This window comes from Oncorhynchus keta, unplaced genomic scaffold, assembly GCF_023373465.1.
Source record: "Oncorhynchus keta strain PuntledgeMale-10-30-2019 unplaced genomic scaffold, Oket_V2 Un_scaffold_18122_pilon_pilon, whole genome shotgun sequence".
Classification (NCBI taxonomy): Eukaryota; Metazoa; Chordata; class Actinopteri; order Salmoniformes; family Salmonidae; genus Oncorhynchus; species Oncorhynchus keta.
In genome coordinates, this window is record NW_026290835.1 from 114278 (window position 1) to 140775 (window position 26498).

General features: G+C 44.2%; 1 protein-coding gene across 2 annotated transcripts; it reads left to right on the forward strand.

The window, feature by feature from the left end:
* The first annotated feature begins 462 nt into the window (after nt 1–462).
* Nucleotides 463–26272, forward strand: igfbp2a (insulin-like growth factor binding protein 2a). 2 transcript variants are annotated; one of them, XR_008129361.1, is made up of 5 exons: nt 463–963; nt 19321–19499; nt 24383–24523; nt 24973–25205; nt 25451–26272. XR_008129361.1 is itself a non-coding variant. In XM_052514641.1 (4 exons), the coding sequence occupies exons 1-4, from the start codon at nt 576–578 to the stop codon at nt 25129–25131; spliced, it is 867 nt and encodes a 288-aa protein (XP_052370601.1). In that variant the 5' UTR covers nt 464–575; the 3' UTR covers nt 25132–26272. The 2 variants fall into 2 exon arrangements, 1 of the variants encoding a protein (XP_052370601.1); XM_052514641.1 differs by having other exon boundaries at nt 464–963; nt 24973–26272.
* The last annotated feature ends 226 nt before the right edge of the window (nt 26273–26498 follow it).

Consider the following 26498-nt stretch of genomic DNA (forward strand, 5'->3'; position numbering starts at 1 on the left):
TGATACTACCACATAGGACATTCTCTTCTTGCCTTTCCCTATTGTACAGTGTATTTTTCGCACATTTCCAACAATAGTACTATTAGAAATAGGCTGCATAGCCTATAATGCGGATAGTATCTAGAACTTACATTTCTTAGTTTCCATTGATCAGACTCATTTTAAATAGAACGTTTAAAGGGCATCACTTCAGTGTATCCTATGTGTGTTTGGGTTTGTCTAACAGTTATTTCTGCTTGTTGTAATAAATCACCAAATCTATCTATATACAGGCCTCATCAACATCAACAGTTGGCCACAGACATAATGTAAGTTGATTACAAAATAACAAGTCATTTGGACTGGTCTTATGTGTAGTTGTGCATGAAAACTTGAGAGGCTATATAATATTTTCGTCATAGCACAAAATTGCCTGTTAGGGTTTGCCTGCTGCTCTTCCATACGCACCACTGGTCTGACGAGCTGTCAATTAATCTGCGGTTGGTAGGACCCTGCAGAACTCAACCCATCCGCTGGCTTCACCTGTTCGCATGCACAGTTATTTTACCTGGAGTTGCGTTCCATCGCCTCACTAAATGACAAGACGTTCCACGCAGAGGATGATATCGTATTCAGGCTGCAGATTGCTGCTGCTGTCGGTGGCTTTCGTGGGAGCTTCTTTCGCGGAGATGGTCTTCCGTTGCCCGAGTTGCACCGCCGAACGTCAGGCTGCGTGCCCGAAGCTCACCGAGACCTGTGCAGAGATAGTGCGCGAACCGGGCTGCGGTTGCTGCCCGGTGTGCGCCCGGCAAGAGGGCGAGTTATGCGGCGTGTACACCCCGAGATGCTCCAGCGGACTCCGGTGTTACCCGAAGCCGGACTCCGATCTGCCTCTCGAGCAGCTGGTCCAGGGGCTGGGGCTGTGCGGACACAAAGTGGTCACCGAGCCCACGGGGAGCCAGGAGCACCCGGAGCAATTTAGCGGTCAGTTTCAACAAGCTTGATACATTTACAGTGTTATAATGGAACAGAGAGGAAGTTTGGGAAGTATGATCATTAGTAGGCGTTAATCTGTAATTTCTCTGTCATTGGGATGGTTTACAGCCCTTAGCGTGGACCGTATTGTGATTTATTTCATTCGCAGCAGTCTAAGCTAATTATTTTGGCGTCCATTTGCTCATAGAAACATTGAAACTGTAATTAACCCGCTCTAAAACGCCTATTTATTTGATTTTTTTGTAATTACACAGGTATAACACTTTTATAACACAATGTTATCAAGGTACTTTTGCCTTTAATATGTACCGAATTGAACTGCAAATGCTATAAGCCTATATTTGGCTTTGGGCTATATGTCCTAATCACAAATGAAAGAAACGTTTGCAGGTAGTATCGTCCATCAGTCTCCAACAACAACCAGAACTACACTGGACTAGTTTGACTTATTGACCTCCATGTGTTGACTTATTGGACCCTTGCTGGGATCCAATAGACTCCCTTACCTATCAATATTATTCCTGTATAACATACACTGTATAAGCAAGCCTATACTGTAAGACGTACTGTATGCTTGATTATACCCTGAAATAACATTCCCAGCTTGTGTTTTACACAGAAATCCCAAAACATTCCTATTGAATTGGATAACATGAGAGAGGAGAGAGAAGTAAAATAATGCCACATTGATTGGAAATTTGGACTTTGTACTTTGACCCCAACCACTGTAAACTAGTCATGGAGTGTTTGTTGAAGCTCGTTCAGTATGCTGTGATTTCTACTAAACCTAATGTCAATGTCCCCATCTGCCAAATGTAACATTTGATTAGATTATGAAGGAGAACCTGTGATTCCTGAAAAGTTTAAATGGATTAGGGCCAGGTCACCACAGACAGTAGCACTAGAAATGCACGTGGAGTAACCTACACTTGCACATGTAGCCAGAGATAAGTTGGGTCTTAGGAGGTAGTGGTGTTCTAATACTATTTCTATGGTGGAACTCTTCCTGAAATAGCTACTTGCAGTCTGCTTTGCTACAGCCAGATGCCACAGTCCTAGCCTACAGTACAGTGAATTGCCATGACGCCATCCTATATTTCTCTGCTCAAACTGTTTCTCTTCTACTCTGACTGTTTGTATGTATTCACAGCCTGGCATATAAGGGATGGGTTACACCTGGGTTACACAGTACTATAATGTACACCTGGGTTACACAGTACTATAATGTACACCTGGGTTACACAGTACTATTCTGTACACCTGGGTTACACAGTACTATTCTGTACACCTGGGTTACACAGTACTATTCTGTACACCTGGGTTACACAGTACTATTCTGTACACCTGGGTTACACAGTACTATTCTGTACACCTGGGTTACACAGTACTATAATGTACATGTAGTGGCTTCCTTTCCTCTTTACCATAGCCACTGCCCAAGCCTGAAGCGGGGTTGTTAGGTACGCATACAGTCCACACTCAAGGTTTCGAAATGGCCAAACATTCCATGACATCCAGGGAAATGGTGCAACAAAAAGTTTTATTCTTCTTATATCTAACAAATAAATGATTCTCCAATCAACTTAAAGCATATAATACTTGATATGGAAAATACATAACATGACCTGTCTGTATGTATGTCTTTATGTTCAAAAAACTATACCGCTCCCGCATCTAGCAAGGACTCCCTCCCCCGAAGGCCCAACTTCCTGCCTTTATCCTAACACACTTACCACAATACAATGAATGGGCAAGAGGGGGGCAAAAACTGAATTACACTAACAAATGAGTATATCTCAATCAGGTAAATATAAATCATAAAGTTACATACCTAATATTTCATCATATACATTAATATTTAATATATTTACACAAATATACATGGAGCTCCGTATGTTCAGTCTTTTATACAAATATATCCAAATCGGCTCTAACAGTACACATGAGTTACACAGTACTATTATGTACACCTGGGTTACACAGTACTATAATGAACACATGAGTTACACAGTACTATAATGTACACCTGGGTTACACAGTACTATTATGTACACCTGGGTTACACAGTACTGTTATGTTTACCTTGGTTACACTGTACCAGTATGTACACCTGGGTTACACAGTACTATTTTGTACACCTGGGTTACACAGTACTATAATGAACACATGAGTTACACAGTACTATAATGTACACCTGGGTTACACAGTACTATTATGTACACCTGGGTTACACAGTACTGTTATGTTTACCTTGGTTACACTGTACCAGTATGTACACCTGGGTTACACAGTACTATAATGTACACCTGGGTTACACAGTACTATAATGTACACCTGGGTTACACAGTACTATAATGTACACCTGGGTTACACAGTACTATTATGTACACCTGGGTTACACCGTACTATTTTGTACACCTGGGTTACACAGTACTATAATGTACACATGGATTACACAGGACAGGCGGGAGACTCCGGCAGCGGCGCCGGACAGGCGGGAGACTCCGGCAGCGCAGGAGAGGCGAGGTGCACAATAGGCCTGATGCGTGGTGCTGGCACTGGTGGTACTGGGCCGAGGATACGCACAGGAAGCCTGGTGCGGTGGAGCTGCTACCGGAGGGCTGGGGTGTGGAGGTGGTACTGGATAGACCGGACCGTGCAGGCGCACTGGAGCTCTTGAGCACCGAGCCTGCCCAACCTTACCTGGTTGAATACTCTCGGTCGCCCTGCCAGTGCGGTGAGGTGGAATAGCCCGTACTGGGCTATGTAGGCGAACCGGAGACACCGAGCGCAAGGCTGGTGCCATGTAAGCCGGCCCAAGGAGACGCACTGGGGACCAGATGCGTAGAGCCGGCTTCATGGCATTTGGCTCGACGCTCAATCTAGCCCGGCCGATACGCGGAGCTGGAATATACCACACCGGGCTATGCACCCGCACTGGGGACACCGTGCGCACCACTGCATAACACGGTTCCTGCCCGGTCTCTCTAGCCCCCCGGTAAGCACAGGGAGTTTGCGCAGGTCTCCTACCTGGTGTTGCCATACTCCCTGTAAGCCCCCCCCAATACATTTTTGGGGCTGATTCGCGGGCTTCCGTCCGCGCCGTCGTGCTTGTTTCGCCAACCTCATTCTCCTGTAACCTTCCGCGCACTGCTCCATCGAATCCCAGGCGGGCTCCGGCACTCTCCCTGGGTCGACCGCCCACCTGTCTATCTCCTCCCAAGAAGTATAGTCCATACTGTACTCCTCTTTGGGCTGCTCCTGATTCCTCTTCTCCTGCTGCACCTTTGGGCGGCTACACTCCCCTGGTTTAGCCCAGGGTCCTCTCCCGTCAAGGATTTCCTCCCATGTCCAGAAATCCTTAATACACAGCTCCTCTTTGGGCTGCTCCTGCCTGTTGACACGCTGCTTGGTCCGTTTACGGTGGGTGATTCTGTCATGGTTTTCATGTGGTGAAGGAGAGTCGGACCAAACTGCAGCGTGTATATTGCGATCCATGTTTAATCACACAACGTAACACGAATCCAAAACACAAACTCTACAAAACAATAAACGTAGTGAAAACCGAAACAGCCTTAACTGGTGCAAACTAACACAGACTAAGGACATCAAGACACTAAGGACAATCACCCACGACAAACTCAAAGAATATGGCTGCCTAAATATGGTTCCCAATCAGAGACAACGATAAGCACCTGCCTCTGATTGAGAACCACTCCAGACAGCCATAGACTTTGCTAGATAACCCCACTAGCTACAATCCCAAATCCATACACACCAAAACCCCAAGACAAAACACACCACAATACAAAAACTCCATGCTACACCCTTGCCTGACCCAATACATGAAGAAAAACACAAAATACTTAGACCAGGGCGTGACAACAGCACTATTATGTTCACCTGGGTTATACAGTACTATCATGTACACCTGGGTTACACAGTACTATTATGTACTCCTGGGTTACACAGCACTATTATGTTCACCTGGGTTATACAGTACTATCATGTACTCCTGGGTTACACAGTATTATTATGTACTCCTGAGTTACACTGTACTATCATGTACACTTGGGTTACACAGTACTATTATGTACACCTGGGTTATACAGTCCTATAATGTACACCTGAGTTACACTGTACTATCATGTACACCTGGGTTATACAGTACTATAATGTACACCTGGGTTACACAGTACTATCATGTACACCTGGGTTATACAGTACTATAATGTACACCTGGGTTACACAGTACTTTAATGTACACCTAGGTTACACAGTACTATAATGTACACCTGGGTTACACAGTACTATTATGTACACCTGGGTTATACAGTTCTATAATGTACACCTGGATTATACTGTACTATCATGTACACCTGGGTTATACAGTACTATAATGTACACCTGGGTTACACAGTACTTTAATGTACACCTAGGTTACACAGTACTATAATGTACACCTGGGTTACACAGTACTATTATGTACACCTGGGTTATACAGTTCTATAATGTACACCTGGATTATACAGTTCTATAATGTACACCTGGGTTATACAGTACTATTATGTACACCTGGGTTATACAGTACTTTTATGTACACCTGGGTTACACAGTACTATTATGTACACCTGGGTTATACAGTACTTTTATGTACACCTGGGTTATACAGTACTTTTATGTACACCTGGGTTACACAGTACTATTATGGAACCCCTATGTTACACAGTACTATTATGTACACCTGGGTTACACAGTACTATTATGTACAACTGGGTTAAACAGTACTATTTTGTACACCTGAGTTACACAGTACTATTATGTACACATGGGTTACACAGTACTATAATGTACACCTGAGTTACACTGTACTATCATGTACACCTGGGTTATACAGTACTATAATGTACACCTGGGTTACACAGTACTTTAATGTACACCTAGGTTAAACAGTACTATAATGTACACCTGGGTTACACAGTACTAGTATGTACACCTGGGTTATACAGTTCTATAATGTACACCTGGGTTATACAGTACTATTATGTACACCTGGGTTATACAGTACTATAATGTACACCTGGGTTACACAGTACTATAATGTACACCTGGGTTACACAGTACTATTATGTACACCTGGGTTACACAGTACTATTATGTACACCTGTGTTAAACAGTACTATTTTGTACACCTGAGTTACACAGTACTATTATGTACACCTGGGTTACACAGTACTATTATGTACAGATGGGTTACACAGTACTATCATGTACACCTGGGTTACACAGTACTATCATGTACACCTGGGGTATACAGTTCTATAATGTACTTCAGACAGAATTCACAGTATGTTACCTGTAAAAAAAAACAAGGCAATGTTTATATGACTACATCACATTTCCTGCTTGTTGAAACAGAGTAAATCTTGGGATAATTAATAGCAGTAACACTTCACTTTAATTAAAGGCTTGTTTAATAAAGGACTTGATTAATAAAGGGCTTGTTTAATAAAGGGCTTGTTTAATTAAGGGCTTCTTTAATAAGGGGCTTGTTTAATAAAGGGCTTGTTTAATAAAGGGCTTGTTTAATAAAGGGCTTGTTTAATAAAGGGCTTGTTTAATAAGGGGCTTGTTTAATAAAGGGCTTGTTTAATAAAGGGCTTGTTTATTAAAGGGCTTGTTTAATAAAGGGCTTGTTTAATAAAGGGCTTGTTTAATAAAGGGCTTGTTTAATAAAGGGCTTGTTTAATTAAGGGCTTCTTTAATAAGGGGCTTGTTTAATAAAGGGCTTGTTTAATAAAGGGCTTGTTTAATAAAGGGCTTGTTTAATAAAGGGCTTGTTTAATAAGGGGCTTGTTTAATAAAGGGCTTGTTTAATAAAGGGCTTGTTTATTAAAGGGCTTGTTTAATAAAGAGTTTGTGAGGAGTTTATAGGATCAGTTTATAATTCAAACTAAAAAAGCATTGGTTAACAGTCACATCCGCTCATGTATCAAAATAATAATCTCTTAACTTACCTGTCTTTCTCATCTGGTAGAACACACGTAATACACACAAATGCAATGAGTTGTCGAATAAAGCTTACTTCTTACTGTTATTATGTGAACACGTTATAACCAAGGAAAACGTGTTCTGCATTCTCCAAGATTGGATCACTGGGAAATGCAGAGCAGCCTATATGCATTCCTTCATGCTACTCATCTCATGCTATACAGGCCTTAATGCATGACTGGCATGTAGCCTTTCATCCATGGAAGACGTGATATGAAAACCCTCCTCAGTGTCTGTGGTGCACCCTGTGTCTCCTCCTTACCTGAACCCTGTGGTGGATGGGCATCTTTATTAGCCCACCAGCCTACGCCTCTCATTGTCAATATCAAGTGGCACAGCTACAGTCGGTTTACTGTGATGCGTCAGAGAAGGATGTAAATAGAGACGTTGGGGCGAGATTGATTCCACAACAGGCAGACGTGGAGTATATCATATTATTACCTAAAGACACATCATAGTCAATAATACATCATGTGAATACAAAGACATACTATTAAAAATATATATTTAAGAGAAGGGTAGCATCCCAAATGGTTCCCTATAATGGGCCCTGGTCAAAAGTAGTGCACTCCTTTGCAAAAGAGACCCTGCTAAAATAAAGGTTAACTTAATAGGGTGCTATTTGAGACACACCAAGGTTCATCACTCATCCTCCCATCAGGATCACATCGTTGGGCTGCCACTTATCCAACAGAGGGAGGGTTACCCCACCCACAACCCAACAAAAGACCAACAAAAAAAACTCTCAAAGCTTTACAAGAAAAACAGATCCTGACCATCTGGCTGCAACTGGGCGGTGGAATAACACGGCTCCCTAACGAGGGGTATTCATCTGTACCTGCATGGGTCCACTGCCGGGGTGCCCAGGCCTCTAGACGGTGCCCGCAGGCCCGAAATAGCCCCTGATAATCCCTCCTGCTTCTCTAAAACACAGGCATCACTGCCATCCACCCCTGGGGCTGCAACTTCACCCGAAGCCATGCTAAGAATCTCAGCGTGCCTCAGACGCGTTCCAGAATAAACCTGCTCCCTTTCTCTTTCTCTCTCACTCTGTTTTTCTCTCCCTCTCCCTTTCATTCTTTCTCTCTCTCTCTCTCTCTCTCTCTCTCTCTCTCTCTCTCTCTCTCTCTCTCTCTCTCTCTGTCTCTCTCTCTCTCTCTCTCCCCCTTTCTTTCTTTCTTTCTCTCGCTGGCTCCCGCCCTCCTTCCACTCCCCTCCCTCCCTCTCTCTCTTCGGTGCTTGGAGAAAACACAAGCTATGTCTGAAATGTTACTGAGCTGAGTGGGGTTGGAAGGGGACCTGTGAAAGGGCTTTGCAGGGGATAGGGCTGGCTTCGACAGATGGTTTGATGTTTCTTCACCGAAGATAATGGAGTTGAAGGAGATTTAAGTGCTGGGTATGTGTGTACAGAAGGAGGCCAATGCATTTGGCTGCTGCAATCACCCAAGATCTGTTGTTCATGGCGAGCCCGATGGCTGCAGGCAGAGCTACTGTCTTAGGAATTGATCCTGGTGGTTTGTGTATCAAGGCCAGTTGACTTGTTACATTAGTGCCATGACTTGGATCACATGTCTGGTGTAGGGTTGCATAATTCATTTCCATCTTTCAATAAATTCCCTGGTTTTCCAGAAATCCTGGTTGGAGAATTCTGGATATCCTGATTATTCCCCCCTGACTCCGGGGGAGCCTCCAACTGGGATTTCGGGCAAACCAGAGAATTTATTGAAAGTCCCGGAAATGCAACCCTAATCTGGTGTCCTATTGTCTCTGTTAATAAAGGAGATATGGATATGTTCACACTTCAAAGTTAATCTGGACTTTTCAGACCTCAAAAGTGGTCTAATGTCAAGGTCACGTCTACAGGCCTCATTCCCAAAGGAATGGGAAAGATGGGCACCATCTCTCTCTATTCTCTGTATGTGTGTGCTGTAATTGTCCGTGCTGCCCTGCAGGTTCGATGGGCTCTGGCTTGCCTCCGTCTCCCTGTCTCTCTGTCCTCCTGAGCCAGGTGTGTGTGTCCCAAATGGCAAAATACTCCCTTTTCCCTATATAGTGCACTACTTTAAACCAGAGTCACATAGGGATACAGTGTTGGTTGGGACACATCCAGAGTCTCAGGTTTAGCCTGCAGTCAGTCAGTTCAGGGGTGGATAGATGCCTGGCTGGGTGCAGCCAGTGTCTACGTGTCAGGACCTGCCCAGCCCCAGCTAGCTTCACGCTGTGGAGGAGCCTCTCAGGCCAGATAGCCTGGCTGTGAGGTAAACACACTTGCTCTGTGCTGACTGTGTGATTCTAGGAGGAGAGTCCTAGCAGGCCTTGTAAAGGATAATGGGAAGCAGTTATGGAGCTGGCTCTTTTTAACTACAGCTCCCCAAAGTGCTTTACTGTACAATCGTGGCCAAAGGTTTTGAGAATGACACAAATATTAATTTTCACAAAGTTTGCTGCGTCATTGTCTTTAGATATTTTTGTCAGATGTTACTATGGAATACTGAAGTATAATTACAAGCATTTCATAAGTGTCAAAGGCTTTTATTGACAATTACATTAAGTTGATGTGTCACTGTTTTCATATGGTGAAGGAGAGTTGGACCAAACTGCAGCGTGTCGATTGCGATCCATGTTTATTTAAACAAATGTAAACACGACTAAACACGAACACTACAAAACAATAAACGAAACCAAAACCAAAAACAGCCTATACTTGTGTCAACATACATCGAACAAGGACATCAAGACACTCAGGACAATCACCCACAATACAACCAAAGAATATGGCTGCCTAAATATGGTTCGGACCGAGTCGGACCGAAATGCAGCGTGGTGGTTACTCATGTCTTTAATAAATGAAGAGTGATACATGAAATAACTATTACAAATGCAAAACAACAAACGGAACGTGAAAACCTAATTACAGACTATCTGGTGAAACTACACAGAGACAGGAACAATCACCCACGAAATACAAAGTGAAACCCAGGCTACCTAAATACGGTTCCCCATCAGAGACAACAAGAATCACCTGACTCTGATTGAGAACCGCCTCAGGCAGCCAAGCCTATACTAGACACACCCCTAATCAACCACAATCCCAATGCCTACAAAAACCCCAATACGACAATACAATAACCCCATGTCACACCCTGGCCTGAACAAATAATTAAAGAAAACACAAAATACTAAGACCAAGGCGTGACAGAACCCCCCCCCCCCTAAGGTGCGGACTCCCGGAAGCACCTCAAAACCATAGGGAGGGTCCGGGTGGGCGTTTGCCCATGGTGGCGGTTCCGGCTCGGGACGTGGACCCCACTCCATTAATGTCCTAGTTCCTCCCCTTCGCGTCCTGGGATAATCCACCCTCGCCGCCGACCATGGCCTAATAGTCCTCACCCAGAACCCCACTGAACTGAGGAGCAGCTCGTGACTGAGGGGCAGCTCGGGACTGAGGGGCAGCTCGGGACTGAGGGGCAGCTCGGGACTGAGGGGCAGCCCGGAACTGAGGGGAAGCCCAGTACTGAGAGAAAGCCCAGTACTGAGAGGAAGCCCAGTACTGAGAGGAAGCCCAGTACTGAGATGAAGCTCAGGCAGGTAGTAGGCTCCGGTAGATCCTGGCTGGCTGGCGGATCTGGAAGATTCTGGTTGACTAGCAGATCTGGAAGATTCTGGTTGACTGGCAGATCTGGAAGAATCTGGTTGACTGGCAGATCTAGAAGATCATGGCTGACTGGCGGATCTAGCTGCTCTATGCAGACTGGCAGCTCCTTGCAGACTGGCAGCTCCTTGCAGACTGACAGCTCCTTGCAGACTGACAGCTCTGGCTGCTCCATGCAGGCTGACAGCTCCTTGCAGACTGACAGCTCCTTGCAGACTGACAGCTCTGGCTGCTCCATGCAGGCTGACAGCTCCTTGCAGACTGACTGCTCCATGCAGGCTGACAGCTCAGGCTGCTTTATGCAGACTGACAGCTCTGACTGCTCCATGCAGGCTGACAGCACCCTGCAGACTGGCAGCTCCTTGCAGACTGACAGCTCCTTGCAGACTGGCAGCTCTTTGCAGACTGACAGCTCTGGCTGCTTCATGCAGACTGACATCTCTGGCTGCTTCATGCAGACTGACAGCTCTGGCTGCTTCATGCAGACTGACAGCTCTGGCTGCTTCATGCAGACTGACAGCTCTGGCTGCTTCATGCAGACTGACAGCTCAAATTTATTTATATGGCTGCTTCATGCAGACTGACAGCTCTGGCTTCAAAATGAAGCTGACAGCTCTGGCTGCTTCATGCAGACTGACAGCTCTGGCTGCTTCATGAAAGACATGGCTCAGGCTGCTCCGGACACATAAACAGGCACGAGGCTCCGGCAGCGCTGTAGAGGAGGAAGGCTCTGATAGCGCTGAACAGACAGGAGACTCCAGCAGCGCTGTAGAGGAGGAAGGCTCTGATAGCGCTGAACAGACAGGAGACTCCAACAGCACAGGAGAGGCGAGGCGCACTGTAGGCCTGATGCGTGGTGCTGGCACTGGTGATACTGGAGCGAGGACACGCACAGGAAGCCTGGTGCGGGGAGCTGCTACCGGAGGACTGGTGTGTGGAGGTGGCTCTGGATAGACCGGACCGTGCAGGCGCACTGGAGCTCTTGAGCACCGAACCTGCCCAACCTTACCTGGCTCGATGCCCACTCTAGCCCGGCCAATACGAAGGGCTGGTATGAACCGCACCGGGCTATGCACCCGCACTGGAAACACCGTGCGCTCCATAGCATAACACGGTGCCTGCCCGGTCTCTCTAGCCCCCCGGTAAGCACAGGGAGTTTGCACAGGTCTCCTACCTGGCATAGCCATGCTCCCTGTAAGCCCCCTCCCCCAATAATTTTTTTGGGCTGCTTTTCGGGCTTCCATCCGCGTCGCCGTGCTGCCTCCTCATACCAGCGCCTCTCCGCTTTAGTCGCCTCCAGTTCTTCCTTGGGACGGCGATATTCTCCAGGCTGAGCCCAGGGTCCTTTTCCGTCTAATATCTCCTCCCAAGTCCAGAAGTCCTTTGATCGCTGCTCCTCACAATTAACAGGGAGAGTAGGCTCAGGTCTGACTCCTGACTCTGCTACTCTCTCCCTGAGCCCTCCCCCAATACATTTTTGGGGCTGACTTTCGGGTTTCCTTCTGCGCCGCCGTGTCTTTCTCTTCGACTCCATTCTCCTATAGCCCTCTTCGCACTGCTCCAGCGAATCCCAGGCGGGCTCCTGCACTCTCTCTGGGTCGACCGCCCACCTGTCTATTTCTTCCCACGTAGTATACTCCATACCTCTGCTGTCCATAACGTCTTCCCATGTCCATTTTCCGAATAATTCATCCTCCTTTCACTGATCATGCTGTCGCTGCCTGTTACCACGCCACTCGGTCCGTGTCTGGTGGGTGATTCTGTAACGGCGTTCTTCGTTTGTTGAAAGAGAGTCGGACCGAAATGCAGCGTGGTGGTTACTCATGTCTTTAATAAATGAAGAGTGATACATGAAATAACTATTACAAATGCAAAACAACAAACGGGACGTGAAAACCTAATTACAGCCTATCTGGTGAAACTACACAGAGACAGGAACAATCACCCACGAAATACACAGTGAAACCCAGGCTACCTAAATACGGTTCCCCATCAGAGACAACAAGAATCACCTGACTCTGATTGAGAACCGCCTCAGGCAGCCAAGCCTATACTAGACACACCCCTAATCAACCACAATCCCAATGCCTACAAAAACCCCAATACGACAATACAATAACTCCATGTCACACCCTGGCCTGAACAAATAATTAAAGAAAACACAAAATACTAAGACCAAGGCGTGACAACAACGATAAACACCTGTCTCTGATTGAGAACCACTTCAGACAGCCATAGACTTTCCTAGAACACCCCACTAAGCTACAATCCCACTAAGCTACACACCACATACAAAAACCCATGTCACACCCTGGCCTGACCAAATACATGAAGAAAAACACAAAATACTTCGACCAGGGCGTGACATGATGCAAAGATTCAATATTTGCATTGTTGACCCTTCTTTTTCAAGACCTCTGCATGCTGTCAATTAACTTCTGGGCCACATCCTGACTGATGACAGCCCATTCTTGCATAATCAATGCTTGGAGTTTGTGGGTTTTTGAAATTGTGGGTTTTTGTTTGTCCACCCGTCTCTTGAGGATTGACTACAAGTTCTCAATGGGATTAAGGTCTGGGGAGTTTCCTGGCCATGGACCCAAAATATCAAAGTTTTGTTCCCCAAGCAACTTAGTTATCACTTTTGCCTTATGGCAAGGTGCTCCATCATGCTGGAAAAGGCATTGTTCATCACTAAACTGTTCCTGGATGGTTGGAAGAAGTTGCTCTCGGAGGATGTGTTTATTCATGGCTGTGTTCCTAGGCAAAATTGTGAGTGAGCCCACTCCATTGGCTGAGAAGCAACCCCACACATGAATGGTCTCAGGATGCTTTACTGTTGGCATGACACAGGACTGATGGTAGCGCTCACCTTGTCTTCTCCGGACAAGCTTTTTTTCCGGATGCCCCAAACAATCAGAAAGGGGATTCATCAGAGAAAATGACTTTACCCCAATCCTCAGCAGTCCAATCCCTGTACCGTTTGCAAAATATCAGTCTGTCCCTGATGTTTTTCCTGGAGAGAAGTGGCTTCTTTGCTGCCCTTCCTGACACCAGGCCATCCTCCAAAAGTCTTCGCCTCACTGTGCGTGCAGATGCACTCACACCTGCCTGCTGACATTCCTGAGCAAGCTCTATACTGGTGGTGCCCCGATTCTGCAGCTGAATCAACTTTAGGAGATGGTCCTGGCGCTTGCTGAACTTTCTTTTCTTGAAGTTCTTGATGATCTGATAAATGGTTGATTAAAGTGCAATCTTACTGGCAGCAATATCCTTGCCTGTGAAGCCCTTTTTGTGCAAAGCAATGATGACGGCACGTGTTTCCTTGAAGGTAGCCATGGTTGACAGAGGAAGAACAATGATTCCAAGCACCACCCACCTTTTGAAGCTTCCAGTCTGTTATTCGAACTCAATCAGCATGACAAAGTGATCTCCAGCCTTGTCCTTGTCAACACTCACACCTGTGTTAACGAGAGAATTACTGACATGCCTGTCAGCTGTTCCTTTTGTGGCAGGGCTGAAATGCAGTGGAAATGGTTTTGGGGGATTCAGTTCATTGGCATGGCAAAGAGGGACTTTGGAAATAATTGTAATTAATCTGATCACTCTTCATAACATTCTGGAGTATATGCAAATTGCCATCATACAATCTGATGCAGCAGACTTTGTGAAAATGTATATTTGTGTCATTCTAAAAACCTTTGGCCACGACTGTACAGTCAATTGTGAAGGTGATATGTTATATATACACATAAACACGGGGAAATACAGTATCATTATCACTATGCTGGCTCTAGAATGAGGTAATATTCATTTATTACACAATAAGTCACATTGAGATTAAAGGGGAGAATTAAAAGGATCATTTGAACCATGAATGTGTGTTGGTTTGACCTATCCAGTCTCCCCTTCTCCATCCATGGGCCATCTGCTCAGTTGAGTCTAGACTGTCAGACATGAACCTTCTCTCCTTTGTGCTGTTCTGGGAATTTGACAAACATCAGCTATTCAAAAAGCAAGGAAGCCACTCATCCCTTTTGTCTGCTGTATTAATTCAAGCAGTGGACCAGACAACAAAGTAAAAACAATGGAGTTGCAGCTCTGTTGACGTTGCAAAGCCCAGGCCCACCTCTGTGGATCGGTGGAACAGAGTGTACTGCAGGAACGGGGCCCCCTTAGAGTGGGGTCCTGACCCTGTCCGTGTGTGTCTCTGTGTGTCTCTGTGTGTGTGTGTGTGTGTGTGTGTGTGTGTGTGTGTGTGTGTGTGTGTGTGTGTGTGTGTGTGTGTGTGTGTGTGTGTGTGTGTGTGTGTGTGTGTGTGTGTGTGTGTGTGTGTGTGTGTGTGTGTGGTATTTAATAGACTCAAACCTTCTCAGGTTTCCTCCATGAAGCTGGAATCAGTATATTACAGTTGGAGACAGTTGGGATTATCTAATATATGAAAACAACTTAATTGGTGTGTGTCTGTGTGTGTGTGTTTAGGGATGTATAAGTGTGTGTGTGTGTTTTTGTGCATGTCTCACACCTGATTCCAGTTGACTTCTGCCCTCTGTTCTGCAAAGGACACTGAGAGCACAAAGAGTTTCATGAGGAGAGCTGAAGTTAGATGTTTAGATATGATAGTTTCATGAGGAGAGCTGAAGTTAGATCTGATAGTTTCATGAGGACAGATGAAGTTAGATCTGGTAGTTTCATGAGGAGAGCTGAAGTTAGATCTGATAGTTTCATGAAGACAGCTGAAGTTAGATCTGATAGTTTCATGAGGAGAGCTGAAGTTAGATCTGATAGTTTCATGAGGACAGCTGAAGTTAGATCTGATAGTTTCATGAGGACAGATGAAGTTAGATCTGATAGTTTCATGAGGACAGCTGAAGTTAGATCTGATAGTTTCATGAGGACAGCTGAAGTTAGATCTGATAGTTTTCATGAAGGACAGATGAAGTTAGATCTGATAGTTTGAAGACAGCTGAAGTTTGATCTGATAGTTTCATGAGGACAGATGAAGTTAGATCTGATAGTTTGAAGACATGAGTTTGATCTGATAGCTGAGGACAGAAGTTAGATCTGATAGTTTCATGAGAGCTGAAGTTAGACAGATGAGATGTTTAGATCTGATAGTTTAGGAGAGCTGAAGTTAGATCTGATAGTTTCATGAAGAGCTGAAGTTAGATCTGATAGTTTCATGAGGAGAGCTGAAGTTAGATCTGATAGTTTCATGAAGACAGCTGAAGTTAGATCTGATAGTTTCATGAAGACAGCTGAAGTTAGATCTGATAGTTTCATGAAGAGAGCTGAAGTTTGATGTTTAGATCTGATAGTTTCATGAGGACAGATGAAGTTAGATCTGATAGTTTCATGAGGAGAGCTGAAGTTAGATCTGATAGTTTCATGAGGACAGATGAAGTTAGATCTGATAGTTTCATGAGGAGAGCTGAAGTTAGATCTGATAGTTTCATGAGGACAGATGAAGTTAGATCTGATAGTTTCATGAGGAGAGATGAAGTTAGATCTGATAGTTTCATGAGGAGAGCTGAAGTTAGATCTGATAGTTTCATGAGGAGAGCTGAAGTTAGATCTGATAGTTTCATGAGGACAGATGAAGTTAGATCTGATAGTTTCATGAGGAGAGCTGAAGTTTGATGTTTAGATCTGATAGTTTCATGAGGACAGATGAAGTTAGATCTGATAGTTTCATGAGGAGAGCTGAAGTTAGATCTGATAGTTTCATGAGGACAGATGAAGTTAGATCTGATAGTTTCATGAGGAGAGCTGAAGTTAGATGTTTAGATCTGATAGTTTCATGAGGAGAGCTGAAGTTAGATCTGATAGTTTCATGAGGACAGATGAAGTTAGATCTGATAGTTTCATGAGGAGAGCTGAAGTTTGATGTTTAGATCTGATAGTTTCATGAGGACAGATGAAGTTAGATCTGATAGTTTCATGAGGAGAGCTGAAGTTAGATCTGATAGTTTCATGAGGACAGATAGTTTCTGATAGTTTCATGAGGACAGATGAATGATGTTTAGATCTGATAGACAGATGAAGTTAGATCTGATAGTTTCATGAGGACAGATGAAGTTAGATCTGATAGTTTCATGAGGACAGCTGAAGTTAGATCTGATAGTTTCATGAGGAGAGATGAAGTTAGATCTGATAGTTTCATGAGGACAGATGAAGTTAGATGTTTAGATCTGATAGTTTCATGAGGAGAGCTGAAGTTAGATCTGATAGTTTCATGAAGACAGCTGAAGTTAGATCTGATAGTTTCATGAGGAGAGCTGAAGTTAGATCTGATAGTTTCATGAGGAGAGCTGAAGTTAGTTCTGATAGTTTCATGAGGAGAGATGAAGTTAGATCTGATAGTTTCATTAGGAGAGCTGAAGTTAGATCTGATAGTTTCATGAAGACAGCTGAAGTTAGATCTGATAGTTTCATGAAGACAGCTGAAGTTTGATGTTTAGATCTGATAGTTTCATGAGGACAGATGAAGTTAGATCTGATAGTTTCATGAGGACAGATGAAGTTAGATCTGATAGTTTCATGAGGAGAGATGAAGTTAGATCTGATAGTTTCATGAGGAGAGATGAAGTTAGATCTGATAGTTTCATGAAGACAGCTGAAGTTAGATCTGATAGTTTCATGAGGAGAGATGAAGTTAGATCTGATAGTTTCATTAGGAGAGCTGAAGTTAGATCTGATAGTTTCATGAAGACAGCTGAAGTTAGATCTGATAGTTTCATGAGGAGAGCTGAAGTTAGATCTGATAGTTTCATGAGGAGAGCTGAAGCTAGATGTTTAGATCTGATCCTCTCATGAGGAGAGCTGAAGTTAGATCTCACTGTTGTGTCATCAGCAAACTTAATGATTGTGTTAAATTTGTGCTTGACCACACAGCCGTGGGTGAACAGGGAGTACAGGAGGGGACTAAGCATGCACCCCTGAGGGGCCCCAGTGTTGAGGATCAGCGTGGCAGATGTGTTGTTGCCTACCCGTACCACCTGGGGGCGGCCCACCAGAAAGTCCAGGATCCAGTTGCAGAGGGAGGTGTTTAGTCCCAGGGTCCTTGTCTTAGTGATGAGCTTTGTGGGCACTATGGTGTTGAGCGCTGACCTGTAGTCATTGAACAGCATTCTCACATAGGTGTTCCTTTTGTCCAGGTGGGAAAGGGTGGGAAAGGTGGGAAAGGGCAGTGTGGAGTGCAATAGAGATTGCATCATCTGTGGATCTGTTGGAGTGGTATGTTCTAGGGTTTCTGGCATGATGGTGTTGATGTGAGCCATGACCAGCCTTTCAAAGCACTCCATGGTACCAACGTGAGTGCTACAGGGCGGTAATCATTTAGGCAGGTTACCTTCGCTATCTTAGGCACAGGGACTATGGTGGTCTGTTCGAAACATGTAGGTACATGTAGGTATTACATATTATAAATCTATTGGATTGTGAACGTCAGAGGGACCCCTCTTGCTCCTTCCTTAGTGTAGAATACACTTCACTTAAGGGCCGACCAAGCCTGTTATATCTTATTTATATCTTATAACCTATCCCCCCTCTGTTGTTAATAGTGGTATGTCACTGGACAGCCTGACAGTACAGAGAGTTTGTAAACAATACATTACTCTGAAAGTTTATTCATCTAAGATTTCCTCAAAACAAGGTCCAGCCAACTGTTTCCTCCCCCCTGCCGTTTCTGTTATTCTTCCATTTTGACGGTCCCAGAGCCCTGGGAGAGCTGCTAGTGGGCCCTCAGCCACCGCTCTGTCTGTTGTCAGGAATAGCATGGACAGCTAGTGGACTCGCAGGGCCAGGCCCCCTGCATTGTTTGGTTGATGTTTAACCACAGGTTATCTGGTCAAACAGCTAAGGACTTCTACCTCCCTTCCCCAGATAGTGTGGTGTGTTAGTTCTGGGTGGTTGCTGTTCAAGCTTTTGTTCTAATCAGTCGGACATGAAAAAGAGCTAGTGCCCTTTCATGACATGCCTTGACATTGGAGGTGAGGAGGACACTAGTCATAGCAAGTGAAGGTGCCCCAGAGTTAACAGAAAAGTCTTATGTCTTCAGCTCTTCAGTGGCCAATAAACCTGGAGTGTACACAGACAGAATCAGATGTTCACTATTGGTTCTCATTCTTGGAAGTTAAAATGGAAAAAAGAAACAAATAATAATATTTCGCAATATTTTTGATAAAGGTCCAAAATATTGCACCTTTAAAGATGTATCTATTTCCGCTGAAAGATTCACCATGCATGCCATTGCCAAATGTACTAAAGCCAACCTGCTGGCCCTATCATTTATCATTTCGTGAAGGAAGGTGCTGTATACTTAATCATTCACATGGTTGAGCTTTTCTGTGATGTAATGACAATATAACGACAATGTTATGACAGCATTGTAATGAACGATCAATTGATTTAATGGAACTGGTTTCCATAGTGCTGTTTTGACTGTGTTTGTATGTATGTGTGTGTGTGTGTGTGTGTGTGTGTGTGTGTGTGTGTGTGTGTGTGTGTGTGTGTGTGTGTGTGTGTGTGTGTGTGTGTGTGTGTGTGTGTGTGTGTGTGTGTGTGTGTGTGTGTGTGTGCGTATGTGCATGTGTGTGAGTCTGTGCATGTATCCTGTGTCTGCGTGCGTGTCTGTCCCTCAGGGGAGGTGGTCGACCTCCTGGACACGAGCCTGACAGAGATCCCCCCGGTGAGGAAGGCCACTAAGGACAACCCATGGCTGGGGCCCAAGGAGAACGCTATGCGCCAGCACCGACAGGAGATGAAGACCAAGATGAAGAGTAACAAGCCGGAGGACCCCAAAACTCCCCGCGGCAAGCAGGTTAGTAAACATCTAGTAGTAAACAGTTAGGCTACATCACAAATAGCACCCTATTCCCTGTATAAGGCACTACTTTTAACCAGGGCCCATATTAAGGGCATAGGGTGCCATTTGAGACGCTGCCTTGGTAAACCGAGACCATTAGTGGGTCGCATCTGTTAGTAAGCAGTTAGTGAACCTGGGATCATGATTAGCAGTGTCCATGTCCCTTTAGGAAGGAGTCAGTCTTAACAGAACCTAGTGCACTGCTGCCATCTTCTGGAGCAGACCTGATGGTGTCCAGCAGCTAACAATGTCTTACTGCCAATTTGGACAGTTAAGGTCAGCTTTTTCAATCGGAAAATGTAGATAAGCATTTCTATTGGACACGAGAGCCCTCCGTTTGACAACGTTTGCCCCCATTTGAAGCGTACTGAACGTGACCATGGGGATGGTGTAAATGTTTCACACATGACAGTATAAGACCCTACTGTTGAAAACTGTATTGTTTCTTTGAAGTCGAGCCTGGTGTCCTGTTGTAGACTGACCTAGGAAATTACTTTGGTAGTACTTTATAATAATACCTTGTAATGAAGCATTTATAATGGATTAATAAATAGTTTATTCATCATTACACCCACATATGTAAATGTTAGTAAGCCAGGTATTGACATATTTATATTTATATTTATGAATAACTATGTCATAATAATTAACACGATCGTTCATAAGATGTTTAATATCGGTCCTTATAAACCATCTACTAATCATTAGTTAAGTGTTTTTGTGTGGCCTCATTTAAAGTGAGCGCTATTTATACTTTATAAATGCTTCGTAAATGTTCTGAGTGACCGGTGTAATTTGTCACAAAAAGATGGACATGCCATTGGTAGACATTCCAGCAGTACCTGAATAAACGGTTTACTAAACTATTATAAATGCTTTATTTCAAGATGTTATTATAAACTACTACCAGTACTTATTTATAAACTACTACCAGTACTTATTTTCCCACATTGAGTGATTAGTGATTTTGGCATTTCACGGATGCCAAGTTTAAAATAGAACCATTTGCCCCAGATATTAGCGAGTCTTGGCAACACATCAAAACCCATCAGGAGAGACTGTAAGTGCAAAGATATGAACATTCCAATCGGTTTTACTATTGATGAAGCCATAACACCTAGGCGATCAGGTGCTTTAGCAATAAATATATATATATATATCAAATAATAACATATATATTTGCTTTAGCAATAATCCATGAATAGAATTAGTCATGCAAATATAATTTACTCTCAGTTATACCTGTAAGGGAGACATTAATTTTCATGTGAATTAATTGTATTCTATATTTTGGTAGTGCTGTTCATTTCATTTCCTGTGGATTATTATTCCTCAGAGAATCCAGCTCTTAACCTTTGTAGATGATTTTGGAGAATGTTTTATTTATTTTCTCAAACAGTAGTCTGAGGGTATTGCTGGGTCATTAGTCATGTAGTCTCCCTCGGCCGACGGTTTGCCTCCCACTATGTATCCAGTGTTCCAGCACACATGTCTGCTGACAGTACCAGCATCAGTTGGGACAAGAGGCGGAAATGGGACTCGAGCAGGAAATCAGTCCAGAGCCTTTCCGTTCATGTCCTGACGCAAACATTAGCCTACCACCGGGCACAAACATTAGCCTACCACCGGGCACAAACATTAGCCTACCACCGGACACAAACATTAGCCTACCACCGGACACAAACATTAGCCTACCACCGGACACAAACATTAGCCTACCACCGGACACAAACATTAGCCTACCACCGGACACAAACATTAGCCTACCACCGGACACAAACATTAGCCTACCACCGGACACAAACAAACATTAGCCTACCACCGGACACAAACAAACATTAGCCTACCACCGGACACAAACAAACATTAGCCTACCACCGGACACAAACATTAGCCTACCACCGGACACAAACATTAGCCTACCACCGGACACAAACATTAGCCTACCACCGGACACAAACATTAGCCTACCACCGGACACAACATTAGCCTACCACCGGACACAAACATTAGCCTACCACCGGACACAAACATTAGCCTACCACCGGACACAAACATTAGCCTACCACCGGACACAAACATTAGCCTACCACCGGACACAAACATTAGCCTACCACCGGACACAAACATTAGCCTACCACCGGACACAAACATTAGCCTACCACCGGACACAAACATTAGCCTACCACCGGACACAAACATTAGCCTACCACCGGACACAAACATTAGCCTAAAACCGGACACAAACATTAGCCTACCACCGGACACAACATTAGCCTACCACCGGACACAAACATTAGCCTACCACCGGACACAAACATTGGCCTACCACCGGACACAAACATTAGCCTACCACCGGACACAAATATTAGCCTACCACCGGACACAAACATTAGCCTACCACCGGACACAAACCACCGGTACCACCGGACACAAAATCGGTATTTTAGCTAGATATTTTCAATGAGTGTATTTGGCAAGTAAGTTGTTTGCTTGTGCCATGACAGCTAACGTTAGCGTTACAAGTTTACAACGTTGTTTTTCACGAGCAGAAATCCCGTCTGCTTTTTAAGCCCGTCCAAACCAAACTTGTAATATATTCTGAAGAGCACCCTGCCCGGGAATTGAGGTAGATATGTACAGTGCCTTGCGAAAGTATTCACCCCCCTTGAACTTTGCGACCTTTTGCCACATTTCAGGCTTCAAACATAAAGATATAAAACTGTATTTTTTTGTGAAGAATCAACAACAAGTGGGACACAATCATGAAGTGGAACGACATTTATTGGATATTTCAAACTTTTTTAACAAATCAAAAACTGAAAAATTGGACGTGCAAAATTATTCAGCCCCTTTACTTTCAGTGCAGCAAACTCTCTCCAGAAGTTCAGTGAGGATCTCTGAATGATCCAATGTTGACCTAAATGACTAATGATGATAAATACAATCCACCTGTGTGTAATCAAGTCTCCGTATAAATGCACCTGCACTGTGATAGTCTCAGAGGTCCGTTAAGAGCGCAGAGAGCATCATGAAGAACAAGGAACACACCAGGCAGGTCCGAGATACTGTTGTGAAGAAGTTTAATATACAGTTTAATAATAGTTTAAAGCCTTTAAACATCCCAAGGAGCACTGTGCAAGCGATAATATTGAATTGAAGGAGTATCAGACCACTGCAAATCTACCAAGACCTGGCCGTCCCTCTAAACTTTCAGCTCATACAAGGAGAAGACTGATCAGAGATGCAGCCAAGAGGCCCATGATCACTCTGGATGAACTGCAGAGATCTACAGCTGAGGTGGGAGACTCTGTCCATAGGACAACAATCATGGCCTTTATGGAAGAGTGGCAAGAAGAAAGCCATTTCTTAAAGATATCCATAAAAAGTGTCGTTTAAAGTTTGCCACAAGCCACCTGGGAGACACACCAAACATGTGGAAGAAGGTGCTCTGGTCAGATGAAACCAAAATTGAACTTTTCGGCAACAATGCAAAACGTTATGTTTGGCGTAAAAGCAACACAGCTCATCACCCTGAACACACCATCCCCACTGTCAAACATGGTGGTGGCAGCATCATGGTTTGGGCCTGCTTTTCTTCAGCAGGGACAGGGAAGATGGTTAAAATTGATGGGAAGATGGATGGAGCCAAATACAGGACCATTCTGGAAGAAAACCTGATGGAGTCTGCAAAAGACCTGAGACTGGGACGGAGATTTGTCTTCCATCAAGACAATGATCCAAAACATAAAGCAAAATCTACAATGGAATGGTTCAAAAATAAACATATCCAGGTGTTTGAATGGCCAAGTCAAAGTCCAGACCTGAATCCAATCGAGAATCTGTGGAAAGGACTGAAAACTGCTGTTCACAAATGCTCTCCATCCAACCTCACTGAGCTCGAGCTGTTTTGCAAGGAGGAATGGGAAAAAATGTCAGTCTCTCGATGTGCAAAACGGATAGAGACATACCCCAAGCGACTTACATTTGTAATCGCAGCAAAAGGTGGCACTACAAAGTATTAACTTAAGGGGGCTGAATAATTTTGCACGCCCAATTTTTCAGTTTTTGATTTGTTAAAAAAGTTTGAAACATCCAATAAATGTCGTTCCACTTCATGATTATGTCCCACTTGTTGTTGATTCTTCACAAAAAAATACAGTTTTATATCTTTATGTTTGAAGCCTGAAATGTGGCAAAAGCTCGCAAAATTCAAGGGGGCCGAATACTTTCGCAAGGCACTGTACATATAGCTAGAATTAAGCTAACAGATAGTCAACAGTAGCAGCAGCGTATGTGATAAGTCAAAAATGTTAGTGCAAAAAAGGTCAATGCCGGGTAGCTATTTGGTTAACTATTCAAATAATTATTTTGCAGTCTCATGGCTTGGGGGTAGAAGTTCAGAGTCCTGTTGGTTCCAGACTTGGTGCATCGGTAATCTTGCCGTGCGTAGCAGAGAGAACAGTCTATGGCTGGGGTGGCTGGAGTCTGACAGTTTTTAGAGCCTTCCTCTGACACCGCCTGGTATAGAGGTCCTGGATGGCAGGGAGCTCGGCCCCAGTGTAATAGTCAGAGACTATTAATCATGTGAATGGTGTTGCCTGTTGCTTCAAGGTCTGAGATTTCCCAGACTATTAATCATGTGAATGGTGTTGCCTGTTTCTTCAAGGTCTGAGATTTCCCAGACTATTAATCACGTGAATCGTGTTGCCTGTTGCTTCAAGGTCTGAGATTTCCCAGATTATTAATCACGAGAAATGGTGTTGCCTGTTGTTCCAAGGTCTGAGATTTCCCAGGCTATTAATCATGTGAATGGTGTTGCCTGTTGTGTACTGTAGATTCAGTGTCAGCAGGAGCTGGACCAGGTGCTGGAGAGGATATCTAAGATGCCCTTCAGAGACAACCGAGGCCCACTGGAAGACCTGTATGTCCTGCACATCCCCAACTGTGACAAGAGGGGGCAGTATAACCTCAAACAGGTGACTACACCCTGCACATCCCCAACTGTGACAAGAGGGGGCAGTATAACCTCAAAGAGGTGACTACACCCTGCACATCCCAAAATGTGACAAGAGGGGGCAGTATAACCTCAAACAGGTGACTACACCCTGCACATCCCCAACTGTGACAGAGGGGGCAGTATAACCTCAAACAGGTGACTACACCCTGCACATCCCCAACTATGACAAGAGGGGGCAGTGTAATCTCAAACAGAACATCTGACTACACCCTGCACATCCCCAACTGTGACAAGAGGGGGCAGTATAACCTCAAACAGGTGACTACACCCTGCACATCCCCAACTGTGACTAGAGGGGGCAGTATAACCTCAAACAGAACAGGTGACTACTCACTCTAACTCCATGGCCCAGGAGCATCCACACACACACAGACACACACACAAACACATGTTCATTCTGCGTTTCAGTGTAAGATGTCTCTGCACGGCCAGAGGGGGGAGTGCTGGTGCGTCAACCCACACACCGGTCGGCCCATCCCATCAGCACCGACCGTGAGGGGAGACCCAAACTGCAGCCAGTACCTTAGAGGACCAGAGATGGACACCCTCGCCTCAACCCAGAAATAGTATGGCCCTGATTCTCCCTTTGATCGGCCTGAGTCTTAAAACACAACAGAGGAAGCAGTACTCTAAACACTTAAGTAAGCTATCAAAATGTTTGTGCGTCTGTTTCTGTGTATAGTTTTGTTTGGTATTAAATCAATTCTCAGCGATATCGTACAATGTAACCACCATAATGTGTCTTGGCTTGAGAACAAATTCCACTGCAAGGGCATAGGATGTGACAGGCAACAAAGATGAAACCCATTCTTCTTTGCAATTTCAAAGGAAGTCAGTGTTTAACTGGTATTTTCATTGATCTCTCTCTCTTTCCCTCCTCTCGTAGCTTTTCTGTGGTGAACAAAGTCTAATGAGAAGAATGTTTACTATGGACTGAATTCTAACTAGAAATCTGTGTGTCCATCTCAGACTTTTGTGTAAAATTCAAGCATTGATGTCAATGGGCGATTTGCACGTAAATTCCAATTATATGCACATTTGGCAATTAGTATTCACCGCTATGGACCTCTTGTATTCAATGTATCTGTTGTAGGGTATCTAGAGAGATGTTATCATGAAAAAATGATTTGACTTATTTGAAAGGTGAATATGTGAAGCAAAAAACAAAACGGCAAATTGACGCTTTAAGGGATTAGGGTCTTACTTACTTAGTGTTTGTATGGCTGTGTTTACACTGGTAGCCCAATTCTAATATTTTGCCACCATTACATTACATTTAAGTCATTTAGCAGACGCTCTTATCCAGAGCGACTTATTCGTCTTTTGACCAGTCAGATCAGATCTTCTGCGTGTGTAAACGCAGCCCAAATGTCTTACTTTTTGGTGCTGGGAAGTGAACATGTCAAATGTTTGGTGGTTGTGTACTCAACTCCGCCTACCGTTTGTTTGTTTTACAGTGTTCTACGCCTTCAGGTTGGTAGGCTACTAAAACTATGAAACCTACCTTCTATAGCCTTTGGAATACACATACGTCTTCTATACACTGTAGGAAAACCACATAGACAAAGTCTTGTTGTTACAAACACAAATACACGTTTTAGATTTCCTCGTTAATAGGAACACAAATAGAAATGTAGAATTGTTTTGTGATAAAGAACGTCTTGTTATAAGATGAAGTACATGATTAAATGGATGGTAACTTCCTGTACGTTGATTGTGTATTCATTCGGGTGTTTGCCCTGGTACCTTGTGTCTCATTTTCTTACTGGAGGTCTAGGTGTAGATAAGCCATCGTATTTCATGGTACAACCCATTTCATGGTACAACCCAGTTCAAAGCTAAACCCACATGATTGCCTATGTTCAGGTGTTTCATGGTACAACCCAGTTCAAAGCTAAACCCACATGATTGCCTATGTTCAGGTGTTTCATGGT